The sequence below is a fragment of the Pyrus communis genome, chromosome 12 (genome assembly GCF_041283825.1).
Source record: "Pyrus communis isolate YQ-2024b chromosome 12, ASM4128382v1, whole genome shotgun sequence".
Taxonomy (NCBI): Eukaryota; Viridiplantae; Streptophyta; class Magnoliopsida; order Rosales; family Rosaceae; genus Pyrus; species Pyrus communis.
The window spans coordinates 3,715,236-3,736,397 of NC_142576.1; the positions used below are offsets into that span (position 1 = coordinate 3,715,236).

The 21,162-nt window shown below is 37.5% G+C and overlaps 3 protein-coding genes and 1 pseudogene across 4 annotated transcripts; 3 read left to right on the forward strand and 1 right to left on the reverse strand.

Moving 5' to 3' along the window:
• Positions 1 to 5,983: 5,983 nt before the first annotated feature.
• Positions 5,984 to 7,918, reverse strand: LOC137745501 (putative pectinesterase 55). Its single transcript, XM_088681626.1, has 5 exons — positions 7,692 to 7,918; positions 7,434 to 7,593; positions 6,903 to 7,133; positions 6,587 to 6,801; positions 5,984 to 6,146 (listed from the first exon to the last, which is right to left on the reverse strand). The coding sequence occupies exons 1-5, from the start codon at positions 7,916 to 7,918 to the stop codon at positions 5,984 to 5,986; spliced, it is 996 nt and encodes a 331-aa protein (XP_088537752.1).
• Positions 7,919 to 10,852: 2,934 nt separating this feature from the next.
• LOC137745502 (putative high mobility group B protein 11) lies at positions 10,853 to 13,805 on the forward strand. Its single transcript, XM_068485461.2, has 6 exons — positions 10,853 to 11,034; positions 11,356 to 11,431; positions 11,995 to 12,160; positions 12,289 to 12,429; positions 12,617 to 12,840; positions 13,301 to 13,805. Exons 1-6 carry the CDS (start codon positions 10,886 to 10,888, stop codon positions 13,529 to 13,531), a joined length of 987 nt encoding a protein of 328 aa, XP_068341562.2. The 5' UTR covers positions 10,853 to 10,885; the 3' UTR covers positions 13,532 to 13,805.
• Positions 13,806 to 15,197: 1,392 nt separating this feature from the next.
• On the forward strand, positions 15,198 to 17,851 carry LOC137744849 (putative high mobility group B protein 11). The gene is made up of 6 exons (XM_068484657.2): positions 15,198 to 15,477; positions 15,746 to 15,821; positions 16,197 to 16,362; positions 16,496 to 16,636; positions 16,850 to 17,073; positions 17,389 to 17,851. The coding sequence occupies exons 1-6, from the start codon at positions 15,203 to 15,205 to the stop codon at positions 17,566 to 17,568; spliced, it is 1,062 nt and encodes a 353-aa protein (XP_068340758.2). The 5' UTR covers positions 15,198 to 15,202; the 3' UTR covers positions 17,569 to 17,851.
• A 312-nt stretch (positions 17,852 to 18,163) lies between these two features.
• LOC137744048 (pentatricopeptide repeat-containing protein At5g48910 pseudogene) lies at positions 18,164 to 20,316 on the forward strand (annotated as a pseudogene). The gene has a single exon (XR_015953840.1). The product of XR_015953840.1 is annotated as a pentatricopeptide repeat-containing protein At5g48910 pseudogene (transcript).
• The last annotated feature ends 846 nt before the right edge of the window (positions 20,317 to 21,162 follow it).

Sequence of the window (21,162 nt, forward strand, 5' to 3'; positions counted from 1 at the left end):
TGTTGAATGGATTATATGTTATTTTCCATCGGTCTGGATGACTAGAGATTACTTTTGTAAGTATGCAAAGTGAAGTGAGGCAGACCGTTAATTATGCTGTGAGAGCAAAGAGATTATTATCAAAAGGCTGCCAAGGATACTTATCTCATGTGGTGCTAAAAGATGTCACTTCTAGTAGCGTGGAAGAAGTGGGAGTAGTCAAACATTTACCTGACGTTTTCCCTGAGAATTTACCTGGATGGCTACCAGTTAAAGATGTAGAGTTCACTATGGATTTGTCTCCAGGTACAAACCATATATTATAGAATGTTGCCTTTTGAACTAAGAGAATTGGAAATTGGTTGATAAAGGTTTTTATTCAACCTAGTACATTACGTTGGGGGAACCCCAGTTTATTGGTGAGAAAGAAAATGGACGTTAAGGCTGTGCTTTGATTATAAGCAGTTGAATCGAGTAACAATTGAAAACCGTTATTCGTAACCTCACATTGATGGTTGTTTGATCAGCTTCTAGGTGGTTGTATATTTTCTAAGATGGACTTGAGGTTTGGATATTATTAGCTGAAGATTATCGGTGAGGATGCCCTTATGATAACTTCCAGGACTCGTTAAGGTCATTTCAAGTTTTGGTGATGCCATTCGGAGTGACGAATGCATCTACTACTTTATGAATTTGATGAATGAAGTATTCCAATGATATCTAGACCGATTTGTTGTTGTTGCTATTGAAAAGATTGATAAGACTAAAGCAAAGTATGCTAAACATCTTAAATTGGTATTGCAAAGATCGAGGGAATGTCGATTGTATGCTAAGTTTAGCAAATGCCAATGTTGGATGAATCAAATTGCATTTTTGAGATATGTTATATCTGCTTCAGGTATTCAAATGAATTCTTAAAAGGTAGCAGAAATTGAGAATTTAGAACAATCACAAATCGTGATTGGGATTCGGAGTTATCCTAGCTTAACAAACTATCTTGGACGGTTCATGAAAGATTTTTCAGTCATTGCTTTGTCATTGACGAGATTGTTGAGAAAAGAGGTTAAGTTTTGAGTGGGATGATAATTATGAGTAAAGGTTTCAACAGTTGAAGTATTCCTCACTCATGCACGTATTTTAGTATTCCCAGAGATTAGTGGTAATCATAAATTTTTGGTGATGTTTCTTGAATGGTATTGGATGCATGTTGATGCAAATGTTAGGGTGATTACATACGTTTCACGACAAAAGGAACCTCATGAAATGAATTACCCTACTGGTGATTTGGAAGTCATGATTACCATTCTTGCTGTGAAGTTATGAAGACATTATATTTGGTAAGAATGCAAGATTTTTACAAATCCAAAAAGTCTCCAATATCCATTACTTGGAAGGATTTTGATATAAGGCAGCGAAGGTGGATTGAATTGTTTAATGAACATGATTGTACGACCAGGGTGATCGTAAAATTGTTCTAGGTGATGCACTTGGTGAAAAGACGGTGGTAAGAGTTGATGTCTGGCACGCTTGCCAAGATTGTCTTCTTGTGGATTGGAAATCAACTGAAGTAAAGTTGAGAATGGAAGTTTGAGAAGAAGTTGTAATTGTTAATTTTCAAGTTAAGTCTTTTTAGTAAGGTCGTACTCAAGACTCAAATGGTTAACGAAGAAAATTAAGAATTAACCAAGGCAAAGAAAGAAGGGAAAAAGAAAGATTGCTGAGTTCGAGAATACGATGGTTATGATTGAACTTGAAGTGATAGTTGATGAATGTACCAAGTTAGTACATTTACTCCAGTGTTGAGTAACAACCACAGTACAACAGTACTTATATGTTTTATGGAGAAAAGATTTGGGTTACGGAACTGCTGAGTTTCTTAAGTATGTTGGTTGCACAGTTTCCAAAGTAACGCCATAAGGACCATGAAATGTGTCGATTTTTGTTGATTTGTGGAAGAAATACTTCTGGATTGAGAAGATTCGATCACGAAAGAGTTTTGGTAGGCCCTGAAACTATGGATGAGTCTTCTCAAAGTATTCAGGTGATTAAGTTTAACCAGAGAGTAGCCAGGAATGGCAAAAGAGATTAATAGTTGAACATGTCACTAATCGAGTGTTTAACTTAGATAATCTTATAATTTTGAAGTTTTCACTTTAGAAAAGTATGATACGGCTTGGAAAGGAAAGCAAATTAAGTCCTAAGTATCTCGGACTTTATGTGATCATCGAAGAGTAGGTGAAGTTGCTTGATTTACTTCCAGAGTTTGTAAGAGCATGATGTGTTTCATGAATCAACATTTTTAGAAATTTCATCACGAAAAGAAATAGTGAGATTTGGAAAGGAGACAAAATAAGTCTTAAACACATCAGACCGTTTTTGACCACTAAAGGAATCAATGAAGTTGCATACAAGTGGTGATATCTTCAGAATTTGCTAAGGTGCATAATGTATTATATTTCGATGCGTTGTCACTAGGTGGCAGATTCGTCACATGGATTTCCGGTGCAACTATTGAGAATTAATCCGGATTAAACTGGTTGAGGAACCAAGGACGACATTGGATTGGAAAAAGAATGTATTGAGAATTAAGACAGTGTAATTGGTAAAGAATTTGTGAAGAAAGCATTCAGTGGAAGAAATTACGTGGGAAAAAGAGAATCGGATGAGAGAGATTTATCCGAAGCTATTGTATGAGTTTAGATGATTAAGTTGGTTGTTGGAATTTCGGGGACGAAATTCTATAAGGAGGGAAGGTTGTCACAACCCGTCCCGGAATTTTAATTCCGAGGACGTGAAGTTATGAAAATGCCCTTAAACGGGACTAAGGGGCGTAAAATATGTTGTAACTTGATGATTTGGGGATTGGGTAGGAACCCCACATCCCTCAAATCTCTCCCCCATTTCTGCATCTTGTCTCTCTCTCTCCTCCCTCACAAATCTCTCATTCTCTCTGTAAGTTCTCTCTCTCTCTCTCCTTCGAACTCACACGGACCACCCACAAAACCACCCTAAAACTATACCAACGAAGGATCTAAGACCACCATCGTACTCCTGAAGACCACACGAACACGATGGTACCAATTTCAGGTGAGTTTCACTTCGGAAAACATGGATTTCAATTTCACTGTGCGTGTGCACTGTTCATGCACACGTAAAGCTTGATGTTTTCTGGGATTTTGAAGCTTGTAGGAAGCTTGGTGAGGTCCTAAGGAAGCTCGGAGTGCTTCGTTTGAAGGATTTGGACGTCGGGATCACGAACTGTAAGTCCGGCCGAATTTTCGTGATTTTTGGAAAAATTTGATTCCGTTGTTTTTAGGCCCTAAAACTAGTCCAACGTGGTAGATTATGATTAGGGCTTCATTTTGGTATAGATTACGTGAAAAATGGACGTAAGAACAAGGAGAATGACAAGTTCAAAGTTTGGCCGGAGCTTTCGGGGCGTTTTCCGGCGAAACCACGGCGAGTTAGGGGTCAAGGCAGGTATGGATGTGTTCGTCTCGTCAATACCTTCATTTTGATATATAGTACGTCGAAAATGGTTAAGAAATGAAGAAGTTATGACACTTTGAAATTTACCCAGAAATTCCGGCAAAACACTATTTCCGGCGAAACCAGTCCGGCGACGCGAGGAAGAAGACGCGCGCGTGGGCAGCGCGTGAACAGGGCGCGTGGGGGCGCGTGAGAGCTCCAAATTGAGTTCTGAAAATTGTCACGCGTTCGTGACGTCGTGTAGATCACCGTGGTATATTCATACACCCAAATTGAGCAACGTATGAGAAAGTTATGGACGAATGTTTGGTGTATGCGCGTTAAATAACGTCAATTTGGTTACTTTTTGTATAGGTGAAAATTATACAGAGGAAGAATGTAACCAAGCTAGGGGAGGTTCAGGGACCTACGAGACGTCGATGTGATATGTGAGTGGGCAGTTATTTTTCAGTATATATATATATATACGTATGCTTGACGTATTTCCCAGAAACGTATTTTAAAAGAAATACGAATTATATATCCTGTCATATATGCATCATATTTTAATATGTGCATTACCATAATTATGCATATTGTTGCATGGTGCTGAGGAGGCCCAGGTAAGTGCCAGGTAAGTGGTATTCATGTTTGTATGCAATAGTAGTAGTTGAGATGTTTAGAGAGCTCATAATCTGCACCCCGGTGTTAGTGCTCCCGCCCAGGGCCAGGGCACAGTCCTTCACGTGATGTTCACCAGCACCACACGCTCGCCTTGGATCCAAGTTAGGTGCAAGCCTTGTCGTACAGACCACATTAGGTGGTTCCGACTCGTAGGTGACCCGCGATTATTCGCACAGTCTTCACGTGATCGTAGCACTAGAGCGTATATATTACACCCAGTCCTGTCGGACAGACTACATTAGGTGGTTCCGACTCGTGTGCAGATTCAGATATTGAGTTGAGAGTGGAGCTCTAGATGCAGCCGTACAGGTCACGTTAGGTGACTCCCGGCTGCTAGATTATATGTTATTGATGTGAATTACGCTTGAGCATTTATATTTGATTATGAGATTCTGTTGTGGCATATTCTCAAGCATGAATGGCATATTGTGAGCATGAATGGCATATCATGGAGCATGATTGACATATCTATACATACGTATATATGTTCATTTTCTGGGAAACTATATTTGTTTTACGGCGAGGGGTTAGTATATTCAAAGAGAAAAGAAGGTTTTGAATACGTACGTTTTGCTGACCCACTCAACTTTGTTTTGCGCCCCTCCAGATTCAAGAATTGCAAAGGTGTGGTGACTACGAGGAAATTCAACGGTGTTCTGACAGAATGGACCAAATAAGGACTCACCTTCGGGTGTTGCATTTTAGAAGTAGTATATTTTTAAAGCTTCCGAACTGTGCAAATGGTTACGTCACTCTCACGTGACGGCCAGCATACCCTCCTTCGGGACGGGGTGTGTCAAAAAAGGTTAGGATTTCTAATGTTATTAATTATATTTTGAAAAAAAAAATGTTATTAATTATAAAAATTTGATAAATCCTACTCATTAGTGGAAATTGATGTAAAAAGTAAATTCTGATTTACGAGATATTAATTTACATGAATTATTCATCTATCTTATCTTTTCATTAGTGGAAATTGATGTAAAAAGTAAATTCTGATTTGCAAGATGGTAGGTCGTCCACTCCTTCTGTTCATGCTAAAAAAAAATTGGATAAAATTCCATAAACCACATGGAATACAATACTTGGTACAGAAGAATAAAGTAATGAGACATAAGAAGAATTAATTCATTAACAATACAAGGGCCTTTAATTTTAAATGTTATTTAGCTAAAAATCAATAACCTTTTTACCGATTAGCCATGTATATATTAATGACCTATTTTTGTTTTAGGCCTAATCAACGACTTATTTTTATTAATTAGACATATGTTACGATGAATGCCATGTGGACTGTAGATCATTATACAACATGACTCTTTTATCCTTCTATCTCTCTCCACTTTGGAGGAATGATTGTGAGATCGTTGAGACCCTCTCAACCATGAGTTCATGGTAAGGAGGGGTTACAAGTTAATTTGCTGGTTTTGCTATCAATTTAGACTATGCAATGCTGTGTATGTTTGACTACTCACAACTAATATTGTATTTTTTTTATATACCGTTTGAAATAATAAATTTCCTTAATTCGACAATAATAAATAAGATTATGTAACGCATAACCTAAATTTACAGATTCTACGTAACAAAAGTTGCAATACAGTTTTGAATCTGTATTGACCTATTTCAAAATATAGAAAATATGAGAAATGAGGTATTAGTTGTCGTGGCTGCTAGCAGTAGTGATGAATTCGATCATTTCGTTTATTTTGAATTTGAGTATCACAAGACATGATTGACCTTGTTATAATTAAAATAAATATTGTTGATACATTGTTAATATTGTAGTTTTTTATGGATTAATACAAAATCACCCTAATTTTAATTTGCTCGAAGGATTTTATTAAAGTGCTTAATTTGGGTGCTTTTCTAGCCATCCATCTTGGTTTATGAAAGAAGATATATCTGTTAAACTCCTCACTTCCTGAGCCGTTTGGTTCTTCTCCCAGTCGATACGGTGTTCCGTGTTTGCTCCATCTCCTTTGCATTCCACCTCTGCAAACTCAATTGTACCCCTGCAGTTCCATATGTCAAAAGTAATTCACTAAATTGTGATTTTATTTTTGGGAAAATTTATTTATTTTTATACAAGTGATATTTTGTTTTATATGAATCTAAATTTCGAGATGAGAGATTCAAACTCGGATACATAAAGAGGAGCACGTTCACTCTAGCCAAAGTGGCTTAGCCTAGCCTCTAGACAAATCAATATTCTAAACAACCATAATCCACGGATTGGAGAATTCGACCTTAGATATAGATGAGCAACACCAACTAACCTAATTCAGTTCCCACATTCCATAGCTTAGGGTTTTTTTTTTTGTAGATAGGGTCTAGGGTTTAGAGGCGGCTCATTGACTGGCCAACTAGCCTAACTCGGAGTCCAGTTATATGTAATATTATCATTCAAAAAATCGACTAGGAGATTGAAAAAGGATTACAACTTACTCATGGCCTGCATTCCATGGATATAATATTGTCCATGTCTGTCCGGTAAAACAATACTCTTGAATGAGTCCCATATGCCCTTCCCAGATTCGCAAGGCCACTTCCAGTAATATGGCAATCTTTGAATACAAACCCAGAGGGGTCGTCAGCTCCACCTCGACCATTGGCTGTAATATGGGCAGTGCCCCCTATTACGTCCGTTCGTGAAATTAGTGAGCATTTCTGAAAACAATTATACTGATATTTAAGGTTAATTAATCAAAAGATCATGAGGAAAATAAAGAACGTTAATTAGTTAATGAAAGGATTCAGGTTTTAATCACCTCATAAATTGATTGGCCATGGCCCCAAACGAAGTCTACAAGTCCTTCAATGGTGCAATCATAGAAATAGTGACGACCTTTGGCATCACTCAATGTGTCTTGCAAACTAGAAAAGCTACAGTGGTAAAAACTTGCTTTATCTCCAGATACATCTAGGGCAACTGCCCATGCAGTGGTCTTCCTTTTTCCATTGACATCATATAGGTCAGCAATAATATTGTCGTATGTATTCTGTTATAGACAATTTTATTTACACAATTATGAATTAATTATAACCAAAATATGTAAGTAATGTTGAAGAGTTACATATTCAAGATAAGCCGAGCCGTACAGTATTGATTTGCAGCTAACTACCCAAGATATTAAAGTGATTGCTTGTATAAAGGTGAAGATAAGTGTGTGAGAGATTTGTCACAACTCCACCCTAAGCCCTCGAGTTTGTACGGCATAACGGCCCAACTATTGGTTAGCGACCTTTATGTGTGGTACAAATTAAAATATCATAAGTTTAAGCTAGGCTTGATATTTAACCTTGAAGATTATATTCCGTGCCACAAAATTATCTGCAAGTGCTTTAAATGTAGGACTAGTGAGAATACTTCCACCGTCCGCATATTGGATCACAGGTTGGTGATCAGAGTCTCCTTCAATATAGATGTATGGTTTGTCTACTGGGATCTGAACTTTTTCACTACATACATAAAAGTAGCTAGCGGATTAGAGCAATGAATTAATACTACAGATTAGAAACAAAAACTGTACTGAACTTTGAGATGATAGTTTACTTACGTGTAGATACCATAGTTGATGTGAATTGGAGTCCACGCAGTGTTATTTGGTGCTACGGAATCAGTGGCTTGTTGCACCGAGGTAAAATTTCCTAGGCCATTCGGATCGACTATGATGGTACTTATAACATTATCTTGAAGATTATAGATCCCTGGGACATACCTTGCATCCACTTCACTCAACAAAAAGAAGAGAGCCAATGTTGAAGATATAATTAGAAACTGCATTTTGCTAACAATATTGAGAATATAAGATACTGTTCTTGACAGATGAAGATGGTGAGTTTCATCATCTTATATAGGGTAAAGAAATGTTCGACTGCAATACACTATAAGAATTATATTTGGGTGGCAGATTAGATTCAGGCTACCCAATCTACTGGTGTTTGGAAAAAATGGATTTTAGGTTATTTGAGGTGAAGGAATAAATGTCAACGGTGAGGTGAACAAATGTCAACGATTCATCTACGAAATCTTCAAAAATAATTGGGATTAATATGGTGGTGCTTAATCCTTTCCTTAATTAATTACGTGCCACATTGTACAAGAACACAGTCTGATTACTTGGTAGTTGGCTAAGTGGTTGCCCTAGTAGTGTCTTGCATGGCATTGATGTAGATTTCACACTTGGAACGTTTTTTCTTGATCATTTTTGTTAACTAATTTCTTAGTCCGATTACACTCAAAAGTTCAAATTTGTGATTCCAATAATATTAACATGTGGGAAGACTTAAGATTTAAAGCGTACATTGTCACTGTTTTGTCGATTAATAATATTACGTCATACTAAGTTTTTCTCAACATACATGATAGTGCATTATTGGCTTGAGTGATTTTCAATACTCTAATCAGATTTTCAATAATATACCATGTTTTAAGTTTTCATTTTAGTCGCCACTAGTACTATAGTTTGATAATATTTCTTTTCACCTGTAAGTGAAATGTCTTATATTTAACTCTTGTAGATGGTTCAACTATAATTGTTTTTCCCAGTTAATAGTTCAGCTCACCTAATCTTCAATTAGAAAGAGAAATCACGTTGAACTTACTAAAATCCAGACTATCCAGTTTTAGTTCCAACCCCGGCAGTGGTTGCAGTCGTTCAATTGTGTAGATGGTCATGAGGCTGATGACATGAAATCTTCAATCCCTTTTTTTCTTTGAGAAGAAATCTCAATCCCTTCAATACGGGAACATATAGGATTTCTTGCCAAATATTTTGTTTCATTTTTATAATCGGATTCTTGCCTCTTTTTTAATAGCAGACGTTGTAGATCCACAAGCTCACGAGTGAGACGGAAATACTGTTCGAAGGAGATAGCGTTTGCGCTAGCCTCTATCTTCAATTCATTCAAGTTAGTATCATTTTAATTTTTTGTTACTATAACATAATTGCATTATGTATTACAAATATTTTTGAATAATAAAGTATAAGTATTTTGGTTCTGTATTTTTGTTATTTTATTGTTTCTAAATTGTTCTCCAACAATATATATATATATATATATATATATGTATATATAGACACACACATATATACAGGGTGACATATACATGACTTTTCTGGATTAATTTTTCGGTGAATGTTGGTGTTTTGTTTTGGGTTTACATTATGAATTTGTTATAGATTGCTGGTGCATTCTGGTGATTTCTTACTCTTAGGCATCTTGTTAACCTAATAAAAATTGGATTAGTTAATAGTTACTAATCCTCACACTTTGTGTTAGTTGAAAATTTTCGGTTTTATTTTCGAAGTTCCTTACTTATGCGTCGGTGCCACTGTGCTGAAACTGAAAGGATGTGGTTTTACTGCCATACACATGAGCTAGCTGCTCGTTATTTAGTTAAATCTTCTTAGTTTGGATAATCAAAACACAACGTACGAGCATAGGAATTATTTAAGCGTACGGGACTTTTTGGTAACTGGATGAGTATCTTTTGGTTGCGTCCACATTCACTTTTTTATTCATTTCACTCGTGATTAGTGCCTTTTGGGCTCCGTAATAGGAAAAATTTTTAGGTGTTCCGGGTACACCAAAAAATTTTGGTGTACCCACACTCATTAAAATTTGATTTTATTATTTTATTGAAAAAAAAGTGAGGGTAGGGTCCACCATTATGAGTGAGGGTACACCAAATTTTTTTGGTGTACCCGGAACACCCAAAAATTTCTCCCGTAATAGGAGGTGGGTTGTCTGCCTTTTAATTTTCATATTTTTTTCATGACCTCTTATGATGTGTGATGACAGTTAAGTCACGTCAACATTTTATAAAAATAATACAACAAAAAGTAATAGAAATATAAAATATTGACGTGACTTAACCGTGATCACACAAACAGAAGAACATAGGTAAAGTATAAAAATGAAAGGGCAGACAATCCACTTCCATTGTAATAAGGTACTTGTTGGTAATTGCATGAATTTTTGTTTGTTTTAGATGGAAGACGATGGAAAGCTGCTTTGGTAGCTGTATTACACGGTCTGCGGTCACTCTCCACCCTTGCCCGTTAGTATTTTCGACGTATTAAATATCATAATACAAATAATTAGATATTTTAAAAAATTTAATATTATCCGTTCATATTCTTAATACACTACTTAATTTACAAGTAGTTAGTATTACAAAATTTAATTTACAAGCTTATATTTCTAACACGCTAAAAAAAATTTCGTGCCTAACAATTGAGGCCATTAATTTACATGTATGAACCATATAAAAATATTATTAAATATTTAATCGTACACGATGTAACTAGTGTTCTTGTTACAGATAATATTTTTTTTTTCACTCTGAGAGTTGTGGCTCATAATTGAGGTACACATAATTAAATGGAAGAGAAATGTTAAGAAATTTTTTTCAAAGTGAAACTTTTTAACTACTTCACAGTATAATGTTAATTTTTATATTAATATTATAAAATATAATGTAAAAAATATGAAGTGGTAGCATTTTTAAGTGAATATTCTTAGCATAAGTGAAACAAAGGTTAGTTTGAGATAGAAAAGGCTTTGGTAACCACAGTAGTAGTGGGAGGATACGTGTAAACACACAAGTTAATCCATTTTGCAGCAACATGCGCATAATCTGCATGTCTATATGTCGACATCTGGCTTCTCTTTTCGGGATTACAAATGTAGAAGTGCAGTGGAGTGAAGCCATTCAAGTAAAACTCTCTCTCCTCTTTCTCTAAACATGGAAACTACTGAGAGCAAGAAACAAAACATGAATTCCAATGTGACAGTTTCTGAGTCTGATGGGAAGAGTTTGCTGGAGAACTCGGAGATTGAGAGCTTCTATCAGAGACTTATTAAGCTGCATAATTCATCTGGGATCAACCTTGTGTGAGTTTTGCTAATTTTTGAATTTTTGATACTTTTGTTCTTTTAGGTTTTTTTTTTTCTCTGTTTTTCTTATATTATTTGCTCAAGTGGGTTCAAGCAAGGATTTTTATGATGGGTTTTGTTCGCACACACACAAACACATATATGTATATGTATGTATATAATATATGTATACATGCATGCATGCAATGTTTGGTATTTGAGAAACTTATGTGATTGGAATGGTAAATGCCGGTACAGATATTTTAACCTGTTCCCAGTTGGCGATCTCTGATTGGTGTGTTTGTATATGAAAATCGGTGTCTTTCTTGCATTGTGCAGTTTTGATCTCAGACAATCAATGCTGGATTTGCATTTATGTTACAAAGAAGTTACTGCAAGAGGAGGGTTTATTCAGGTAGGTTGTTACCAATCGTTGATGATTCTTTCTTGTTTATGTAGTCAAAACGAAAAAGAAAGTCGATTAGACGATTACCATGTTAATCATTTTGTTAGTTGTATCGTTCGAGTTTTATCGATGTTCCAAATGGACTAATAATTAATTAGAAACTTTAACGAAGCTTCCGGTACTGTTCATCTTAACGAAAAACCAAATTTTTACACTAAAAAGTCAATCCTGATACTATTCACTTTTCCTTTATTTTGTCCTTATTGTTAAAACTCAAAGTTTTCAAGCCCTTTTCATTAGTTTTCCTTAATTAATTTGTTTACTTTGGTTGTGTTGATTGAGTCATGGAATGATAAATTTTCTGAAGTTCTGAACTTACACAATCGGGATTATCTAGTTTGAAATTAGAATGTCATGGTGGTTTAGGAGTGATTGTTGAAGTGCTTAACAGTGCAGTCGCAGTTACAAAATCATTTATTAGATGAAGCGGTTTTCAACTTTTCACCTTAAAATTTGAAGGGATGAAGTTTCGGGACCAGATATTAATTAGACATATAACGGTTACTTTCCAGGTTACCGCTGATGAGAGATGGGGCGAAGTTGCACTCGCCTTAAAATTGGATGGGGACAATCTGCAGGATCCTCAACCTCTCTTAAACCTTTATGTACACATTCTCTACCAGTATGAAAAACTTTACTACTACAGGGAACCTCATGTGAAAGCTGCTTTTACTCTAGGTAGAGTACTCCGAAAGCTAGCCAATCGTTCTCGAGCCTGTTCTTATATCAGACAAGACCAAGAGAAATGCATGTTTTCTATATGTTTTTGTTACCTTTATTTTTCTGATTAGGATGATATGTCACAGGTCATGCTTTTTATAATATTGGGGATGTCTCAGCAATTGAAAGGAAGTGTACGGACAATTCATCCCAGATGTTACCGAATTTTGAAAATACTCTTGTGGAGAAGAAGGTGGCGAAAGAGAATTGGCAACCAACATTGATAGGTATGTCGCCGTTGCTTACTTGGTTGATTGAATTCAGCAAACTGAAACCTTACATGTTTCAGTTGTACATTTAGTGGTTATCAAAACTTCTGAAGGAACAGAGGAGGTCTTGGGGCTGATTGTTTTCTTTGTGATACAAAAATTGTGAATCAGAAAGCTAAAACATTACATGTTGGAATTTGATTAGGTTCTACATCTGCAGAACAGAAGCGGTTCCCCCAGCTGCACTCACAAAAGAAAGAGATGAAAAGACGTCGTGGTTTTCCACGAGGGACACAAAGTGCTTATACTATCTTCCTCAGGAAAGAATGTGAGCGGTTGAAAAATTCTGCTTCAGAGCAACTTAAGGGTCAAAGGATCTTAGACTTGGCCGTCAAGGCATGGAGGTGCCTCCCTGAGAGTGAGAAACAGGTAGAATTACTCAACTTATACATAGTCTCCGTTAATGTTTAGCCATTTTGTTGCATTCGTTTTCACATGCTTTGTGGTATGGTATTTGAAATCAATCAACCCCATTCCTTTAAAGCTTTCAAACTATGAAATCAGTATCTTTTACGCTCTCATTATGTTCGGATCCAATATAATTGGAAAGTTTATTAGCTTAAACCGAGTCTGGAAGCAAAGTTAACAAGAACTTATGCATTTGATTCCCAAATTTTCATATTAAACTAATCCTCTCATACGACGGATAGTGTTGAAATTGTAAAAACAATTTTTTCCTAATACCGTGCTTCAAGGACGATCAGTAATTTATCAAGTGACAATGTTAAGCGGCATGACATAGAAAATACAGGCTGATTATTCCTCTTTCTTTCTGCAACTAACATCCTGCCTCTGAATGTCGGTATGTATTTATTTGTTTTCCTTGCAGCCATATATTGAGGCAAGTAAGAGGGTTAATGAAAAAAGAGCGGCTCAAGAAATGATGGCTGATGAGGAAAACCATGGCATGCAAAATGCAGAAAGAGGGAAGAAGCCTTCACAATCACACAACGGGAACTGCCGCGCGGCATTGCAATCTGATACGGAAAAATCCTGTGTTCAAAATCAAGCAGTGAATTTTCAAGAAAGTCTCCTAGAAGGGATCTACTGGAGTAAGTAATGTCGTTCACCCAAGGACTCAAGAATTTCAGGGGGGGTTGTTTTTGAAATCGGAAACTCTTTATATTCCGGGAAAGGTGGATCTTGAACATTTCATAGATATGTTACAATCTTGTCGATCTTTTGTATATTTTGTAAATGCGTACCCTCTGGATGGAAATGTGTGGTAAGTCTAGCCTTTATATTTTTGGTGGTGAGCCGGCTGCAAACGCCAACCGGGGTTCGAAAATGTATCCTCAGACCCTTCCCTTAGTGTAAAGAAAGGTATTTTGCTATATCATCTTTTGTTTCACGCTACTTTTCTTGCATTGTATTTCTAAACAATCTTTCACCGAAGAGAAGCTGCTTCTTAGAGGCATGGAGAATGATCGACAGTTGATAAACGTTTCAAAGGACAAAGTTGGTTTCGGTACAGAGAAAATGCACCGCGTAATGAACCGATGAATGCAAGAGAAAGAGAGCTTACCCTCGAATTTTGAAACTTTGGTTACCGGTTAGATCATTGTATCCTAGTGCGCAAACACCTCCAGAATTAGCAGCATGTATGTAAGGGCAACTTTTTGTTTAAAATGTCCTACTATTTCGAAATAATTTTAGAAAAAAAAAATTCTGGGAAATAGTAGACCCGGGTTAGAAATTAGTACAAAACAGGACGTTGGTCATATATGAACGTGTTCTTACCGATAAGAACATGTTCATTAGTAGAGCTAAAAAATTTACCCATGTTCCTACCGGTAAGAACACGTTCATTATTTGAGCTGAATATTTACACACGTTCTTACCAGTATTAACTTTTGTAAATTTTTAGCTCAATCAGTGACCTTCATATATAATTTCTTACTATGTTGTAGTAATTTCCAAAAAATAATTTAAGGATATGGGGTCTACTCTTACCTAGATCTTTTTTTTTAACATGCATTTTGCCAACACTTTGTTTACTATTTCGGAATAATTTAGAAGCGAGGCTAGTGTTGGGGCTAACAACGATGTTTTGGCGTGCCACGATGCGAGAGTTAGCGTGTCAAAGTGTTAGAAAAATGCATAGCATGACACTCTAACCCTCGCATCGTGAAACGTCAAAACATCGTTGTTGGCCCCAACATGACAAACGTCGCGAATTGTCGGTAGAATGCATGTCATGACACGCCATGCATTCTATTGACAATTCGCGAGGTTTGTTATGGCGTGCCATGATGTGAGAGTTAGTGTGTCAAGATAAGTCATGGCTTGTCAAGACATGTGACATGTCATTGCATGCCAACAACAATGTTTTGGTGTGCTACGATGCAAAGGTTAACGTGTCAAAGTGTTAGAAAATGCATAGTATGACATGCTAATCCTTACATCGTGGCATGCTAAAATATCACTGTTGACCCCTACATGACAAGTATCGCAAATTAAAGCTAAATGAAATTCGATTTTCAGACAAAAAACATTCCAGTCTCCACGATAATTTTGCCTATCACAATCGGGCTTCAGTGTTGACGAGAAATTCTCTTATATCATCAATTTATAACATGTTTATTGTTTATTAAATGAATAGTGCACTTTAATATAACATGTTTATTGTTTATTAAACAAGTTTGTAAGCATTTAATATATGATGATAATACTCAAAACAAATCTCGTTTATCAGCATACCCACAAGTTAATTAATCCATTTTACATCCACATGCGCATAATCTGCATGTCTGTATGTAGACATCTGGCTTTAGTTTTGGGGATGACAAATGTTGAAGGGGAGCAGAGTGAAGTCAATGAAGTGAAAGTTCTCTCTCTCTCTCTCTCTCTCTGTGCAAACATGAAGACTGAGAGCGAGACACAGAACATGGATTCCAATGTGACAATTACTGAGGCTGATGGTAAGAGCTTGCTGGAGAACTCTGAAAGTGAAAGCTTCTATCAGAGACTCAACAAGTTGCATAACTCATCTGGGCTGAACCTCCTGTGAGTTTTCTCTGATTTGGAGGCTTTTTGGCTTCTGGGGTTTCATTGTTTCTCTGTTTTTCTCCCTCTTTGATTTCGAAATGTGTCAGAAAACAATGATTCTTGTGATGGGTTTTGTTCATATCATATAGGCTTTGTTTGGTTTTGATAAACTTGTGGGAAAGGTAAAAAAAAAGAAGCAAAGTGGAACCTTGTAATTCAAAAATCAGAAGTTGCATGTAGGATATATAGGCAGCTTATATGTATATATCTTTCTTGCTATGTGCAGTTTTGATCTCAGACAATCAACATTGGACTTGCATCTGTTTTACAAAGAAGTTACTGCAAGAGGAGGGTTTATTCAGGTTTGTAATCACATTTTCTGCCTCTAAGTTTATTCTTTAGTGAAAGAGTCCATGACCATGTAAATAATTTTGTTACTTGTATCGTTCGAGTTCGGGACTAATAATTTGGTTACTTTGATTGTGTTGATTTTGAGTCATGGTATATTGTTTATCTGAAGTTGTGAACTTACACAGTTGGGATTGATCCGGTTTGAAATTAGAATCTCTTGGTGGTTTAGAAGAGAACATGAACTGTTGAAGTGCTTAACATTGCGTTCCTATGCAGTTACGGAATCATTTATTAGATGAAGGGGTTTTCAACATTTCACTCTAACTTTGGAAGGAATGAAGTTATGGGACTAGAAATCAATTAGATTTATAATGACTGCTTTCCAGGTTACCACTGATGAGAGATGGGGCGAAGTTGCACTCGCCTTAAAATTGGACGGGGATAATCTGCAGGATCCTCAACCTCTGTTGAAGCTTTACGCGCTCTTTCTTTACCAGTATGAGCAACTTTACTACCACAGGGAATCCCATGCGAAAGCTGCTTCTACTCTAGGTAGAGAAGCTACTCTGAAAGCTAGCCGAACCTTCTAGACCGCAAATTTATATTAAACAACTCTAGAGAAATGCATGTTTAGAATATGTTTTTAGTATGCCTTTATTTTTCTTATTAGGATAAACAATTTCAGGTCATGGTTTTTATAGTATTGGGGATAGCTCAGCAATGGAAGGGCAGTGCAGTGATAATTCATGTCAGATGTTACCGAATCTTGAAAATGCTCTTGCAGAGAAGAAGATGCCCAAAAAGGACTTTCAACCAACACTGATAGGTATGTCGCCGTTGCTTGCTTGGTAGATTAAATTCAGCAAACTAAAACATTAGATGTTGGAATTGTACATCTAGTAGTTGTCAAACTTATGAAGGAACCGAGTAGGTCGTGGTGTTAATTGCTTTTGTTTATGATATAACAAGAACGTAAATATAGGCTATTTCGTGATTCATTCAACTTACTCAGAGGCCCTTGTTTTGCAAATTCGATTAGGTTCAACATCTTCAGAACAGAAACAATTCCCCCAGCTAAGTTCAAAGAGAAAAGAGATGAAAAAGCGTTGTGGCGCTCCTCGAGGGGCACAAAGTGGTTATCATATCTACCTCAGGAAAGAATGCGAAAGGCTGAAAAGTACTGATGCAGGGAAACTGAAGGGTCAAAATTTCCGAGCCATGGCAGACAATGCATGGAGATCCTTCTCTGAGACTGAGAAACTGGTAGAATAACTCAACTTCTACACGGTCCATGCTTAATTTAGTTAATTATTGAAGCTTTCAAACTATGCAGTCAGTATCTATAACAATAGGTTCATGAATCTCAAATTTTTGCATTAAACTACTTCCACACATGACATAGAGCGTTGAAATTCAAACACACCATTTCCGATTAGCGGACGATCAAGAATTTACCAAGCATTGGGAATTTTAAGTGGCATGAATTTTAGAAATACAAGTTGATTGTTGATAAGTCTTTCTTAAAGCGATGTCTACCCTCTGAATGTTTATACGCTCGTTTATTTGTTTTCCGTGCAGCCATACATTGAGGCAAGTAAGAAGGTTAATGGAAAACGACTGGCTCAACAAGTGACTGCTGATGAGGAAAACCTGGGCATGCAAAATGCAGAGAGCGAGAAAAAGCCTTCACTCAATGGGGACTGCCACTTAACTAACCAGAAGATAATGTGGTTCACTAAGCAAATGAAGGAAGTCTAGAGTTTCCGTTGGGGGTTGCCCTTGAAGTCGAAGAGGCTTTATATTCCGGTGAAAGGTGGATGCTGTATGTCATCATCAATTACAACCTAGTAGGTCTTGTTTTGTTTATTTTGTACATATGATCCCCTGATGGAAATGTCGCAGTTTTTATACTTTTGGTGGTGAGGCAGCTTCAAACGGTGTCCGAAAATGTATCCTCAGGCCCTTCCTTTGGTGTAAAGAAACTTCTTAACAATCTCTGACTTGAATAGATTACGTTTAATTTAGGACATCGAAATTTTAGTACAATTAATTGTCACACTATTTATATAAACGGAGAGACGACTGGTTTCCTACTAACCGTAGTAATTTAGTTAACCACAATCACCATAACAGAACAGGGAAGAACTACCTCTCTTCTGCAAAGGTAAACACATTTCTCTTTTTGTTTTTTCCACGTTTCAAATTTTTTTTTTATTTCTTGCATACAAACCCTAGCAAATTCCGAAGAGATTTGGAAAGTCTGTGATCTTTGGCACTTGTAATAATACGACATGTCGTATCTTCAAAAAAAGAAAAGATACAAAACGACACGACATTATCTGCAGCCTGACTTTACATTCTGCAATTCGCACCTATTAGCCAAAATACTGGATAGCACAGCCTATGAGAGCAAAAAGATGAGCACATCCACCACCACAAATCTTCCTCACAACATCAAACCAAATGAATCCTCAGAAGATATCAAATCTCCCACCCCCAAGCTCTCCCAGAAAACAATCTTACACATCGTTAATACGAAATGCGCGACTTCGCTGCAACATCTCAAGCAAGCTCATGGTGTTGCCCTGAGGTCTGGCCACTTCCAAGACCATTACGTGGCCGGGGCTATCGTGAAATGCTACGCAAGCAACAACTTCGGTCTTGCGCTGAAGGTCTTCGATTGCGTGTGGAGGCCGAATGTGTTTGTGTGGAATATTGTGATCAAAGGGTGCCTAGAGCACAATGAGGCATTCAGTTGTGTGTCATATTATTGTAAGATGGTGGATATGAATGCCAGGCCTAATAAGTTCACGTATTCCATGTTGTTCAAAGCCTGTTCGTTGGCTCAAGCGGTGGAGGAAGCCCTGCAAATCCACGCGCATGTTGTTAAAAATCAGTTTGGTGAAGATGGGCACATAAGGAGCGCTGGGATTCAAATGTACGCGTCTTTTGGGCTAGTGGAGGAGGCAAGGATAATGCTCGATGAGGGTGGGGAAGCGAACGATGTTGTTTGTTGGAACGCGATGATTGATGGTTACATGAAATGTGGAGATGTAGAGGCAGCTAAAGAATTGTTTTATAAGCATATGGCGAGTAAAAATTTCGGTTCTTGGAATGCAATGGTGAGCGGTCTTGCTAGGTGTGGCAGGATTAAAGAGGCGAGGGAGTTGTTTGACGGCATGAGTGAAAGGGACGAGATATCTTGGAGTGCTATGATTGATGGCTATATTCAAGGAGGGTTTCACAAGGAGGCCTTGGAAATTTTCAATGAGATGCAAAAGGAGAATCTAATTAGTCCGAAAAAATTCGTGTTGTCAAGTGTGCTAGCTGCTTGTGCTAATGTGGGAGCGCTTGATCAAGGAAAATGGATTCATGCTTACATCAAGAAGAACAATATTCAGTTGGATGCGGTTCTTGGGACTGCTTTGCTTGACATGTACGCAAAATGCGGGCGGATTGACATGGCGTGGGAGGTGTTTGAAAATGTCAAACAGAAAGAGATTTCGACATGGAATGCCATGATTGGAGCGCTTGCTATGCACGGCCGAGCAGAGGATGCAGTTGAACTTTTTGCCAAGATGCAGATGCGTAAGTTGGAACCAAATGGAATTACATTTTTGAATGCCTTAAATGCTTGTGCTCATTCAGGTTTTGTCGAGAAAGGTCTTGAAATTTTCAGTTCTATGAAGAGATTTTATGGCATTCAGCCTGAGGTGGAGCACTACGGGTGTGTGGTTGATATGTTTGGAAGGGCAGGGAAATTGGAAGAGGCAGAGCAGCTCATAAACTTGATGCCAATCGAACCCAATGCGGCAGTTTGGGGGGCGTTATTAGGCGCTTGCAGGATACATGGAAATGTCGAAATGGGAGAGAGAGTCGGAAAGATTTTGCTCGAATTGGAGCCTCAAAACAGCGGTCGCTACACATTGTTATCAAACATTTACGCGAAGGCAGGCAGGTTTGATGATGCTGCAAAGGTAAGAACTTTGATGAAGGAGAGAGGGGTGAAGACAAGTCCAGGGATTAGCATGGTCGACATTGGTGGCATTGTTCATGAATTCAAAGTGGGAGACGGATCACACCCGAATACTAAGGAGGTCTATTCGATGCTGGAGAGGATCATAGAGAAGCTGCAGACGGAGGGCTATTCGCTGAATAGCTCACAAGTCTTGTTTGACATTGCAGAGGAGGAGAAGGAAAATGCATTGCAGTACCACAGTGAAAAGCTTGCCATTGCTTTCGGAGTCCTCAACACAAAACCCGGAACAGCCATTCGCGTCACGAAGAACTTGAGGATCTGTGCGGATTGCCATTCTGCAGTAAAGATCTTCTCAAAAGTATACGAAAGGGATGTGATCGTTAGGGACCGGATGCGGTATCATCATTTTAGAAATGGAAGGTGTTCATGTAAGGATTTTTGGTAACTGAGGTCTTAAGGCTCATGATGGAAGCAAATGTATGTAATACACAAGAGATAAGATCGATTGAAGCGTTTTCCTTTGCTGATTTCGATGAACTTTTCAACTCAAAATTTCGATTCCCTTCCCATCCTTTACCTTGTTGGTTTGCTACCCGAAAGTAGAGAGTGGGGTGGTCTACTACCCCGAGTAGTATAGGGCGTGCTTAGTAGGACCTCACTCTCCGTAAATGGTGATTTGTGAACAGATTCAAATACCTTTATCCACTTGACTCAGGCTTCACCACAACTTAGTTATAAGCCTATGCTACTGGGTTTGGTTTGCCATCTTTACTTTGCTCAAAGATCAAAGAACGGATTCCTGTCAAAAAGCACTTCATTATTTTGAAAGTTCTAAAAAAAAATTATTCTAATTGCTTGTTAAAAATGTAAATGTTCGATAATAACATGATCCCTCTTTTTAAGTGGCCCTGTCGAAAGAAATTTTGAACTTGTAGGTGGCAACAGGACTCCAAGAGTCTTATCGATGTTCTTAATGGTGAATCTTCTTCTCCTTGGCACCTGCTAACCTTATTCCCAATATCCAAAGATTGATTTGCAAATTCCAGTGCCTTCCTTTATGTCATTTTTTTTCTTGATGCTAATTTTGTTGCGGATGCATTGACTTTGTGGGAAACTGCACTTCGGTAGAAGCAGAGCTGATCCTGAGATTTTACGGACCCTAGAAAATAAATGGGCTCTTGTATAAGAACTCTTGCTACAAAGCCAATAAATATGTTAGAGTTTATTATTAGTAGTTGTGAGTTATACCTCAAATCAGCAAAAATCATGAAAAAGAAATAATAAAAACATAATTTAGGGCAAAACCAAACTAGCGATTCCTCTCATGCATATGGAGGCCTTATTTTTCTTATTTACTTGTAGAACCTATAAAT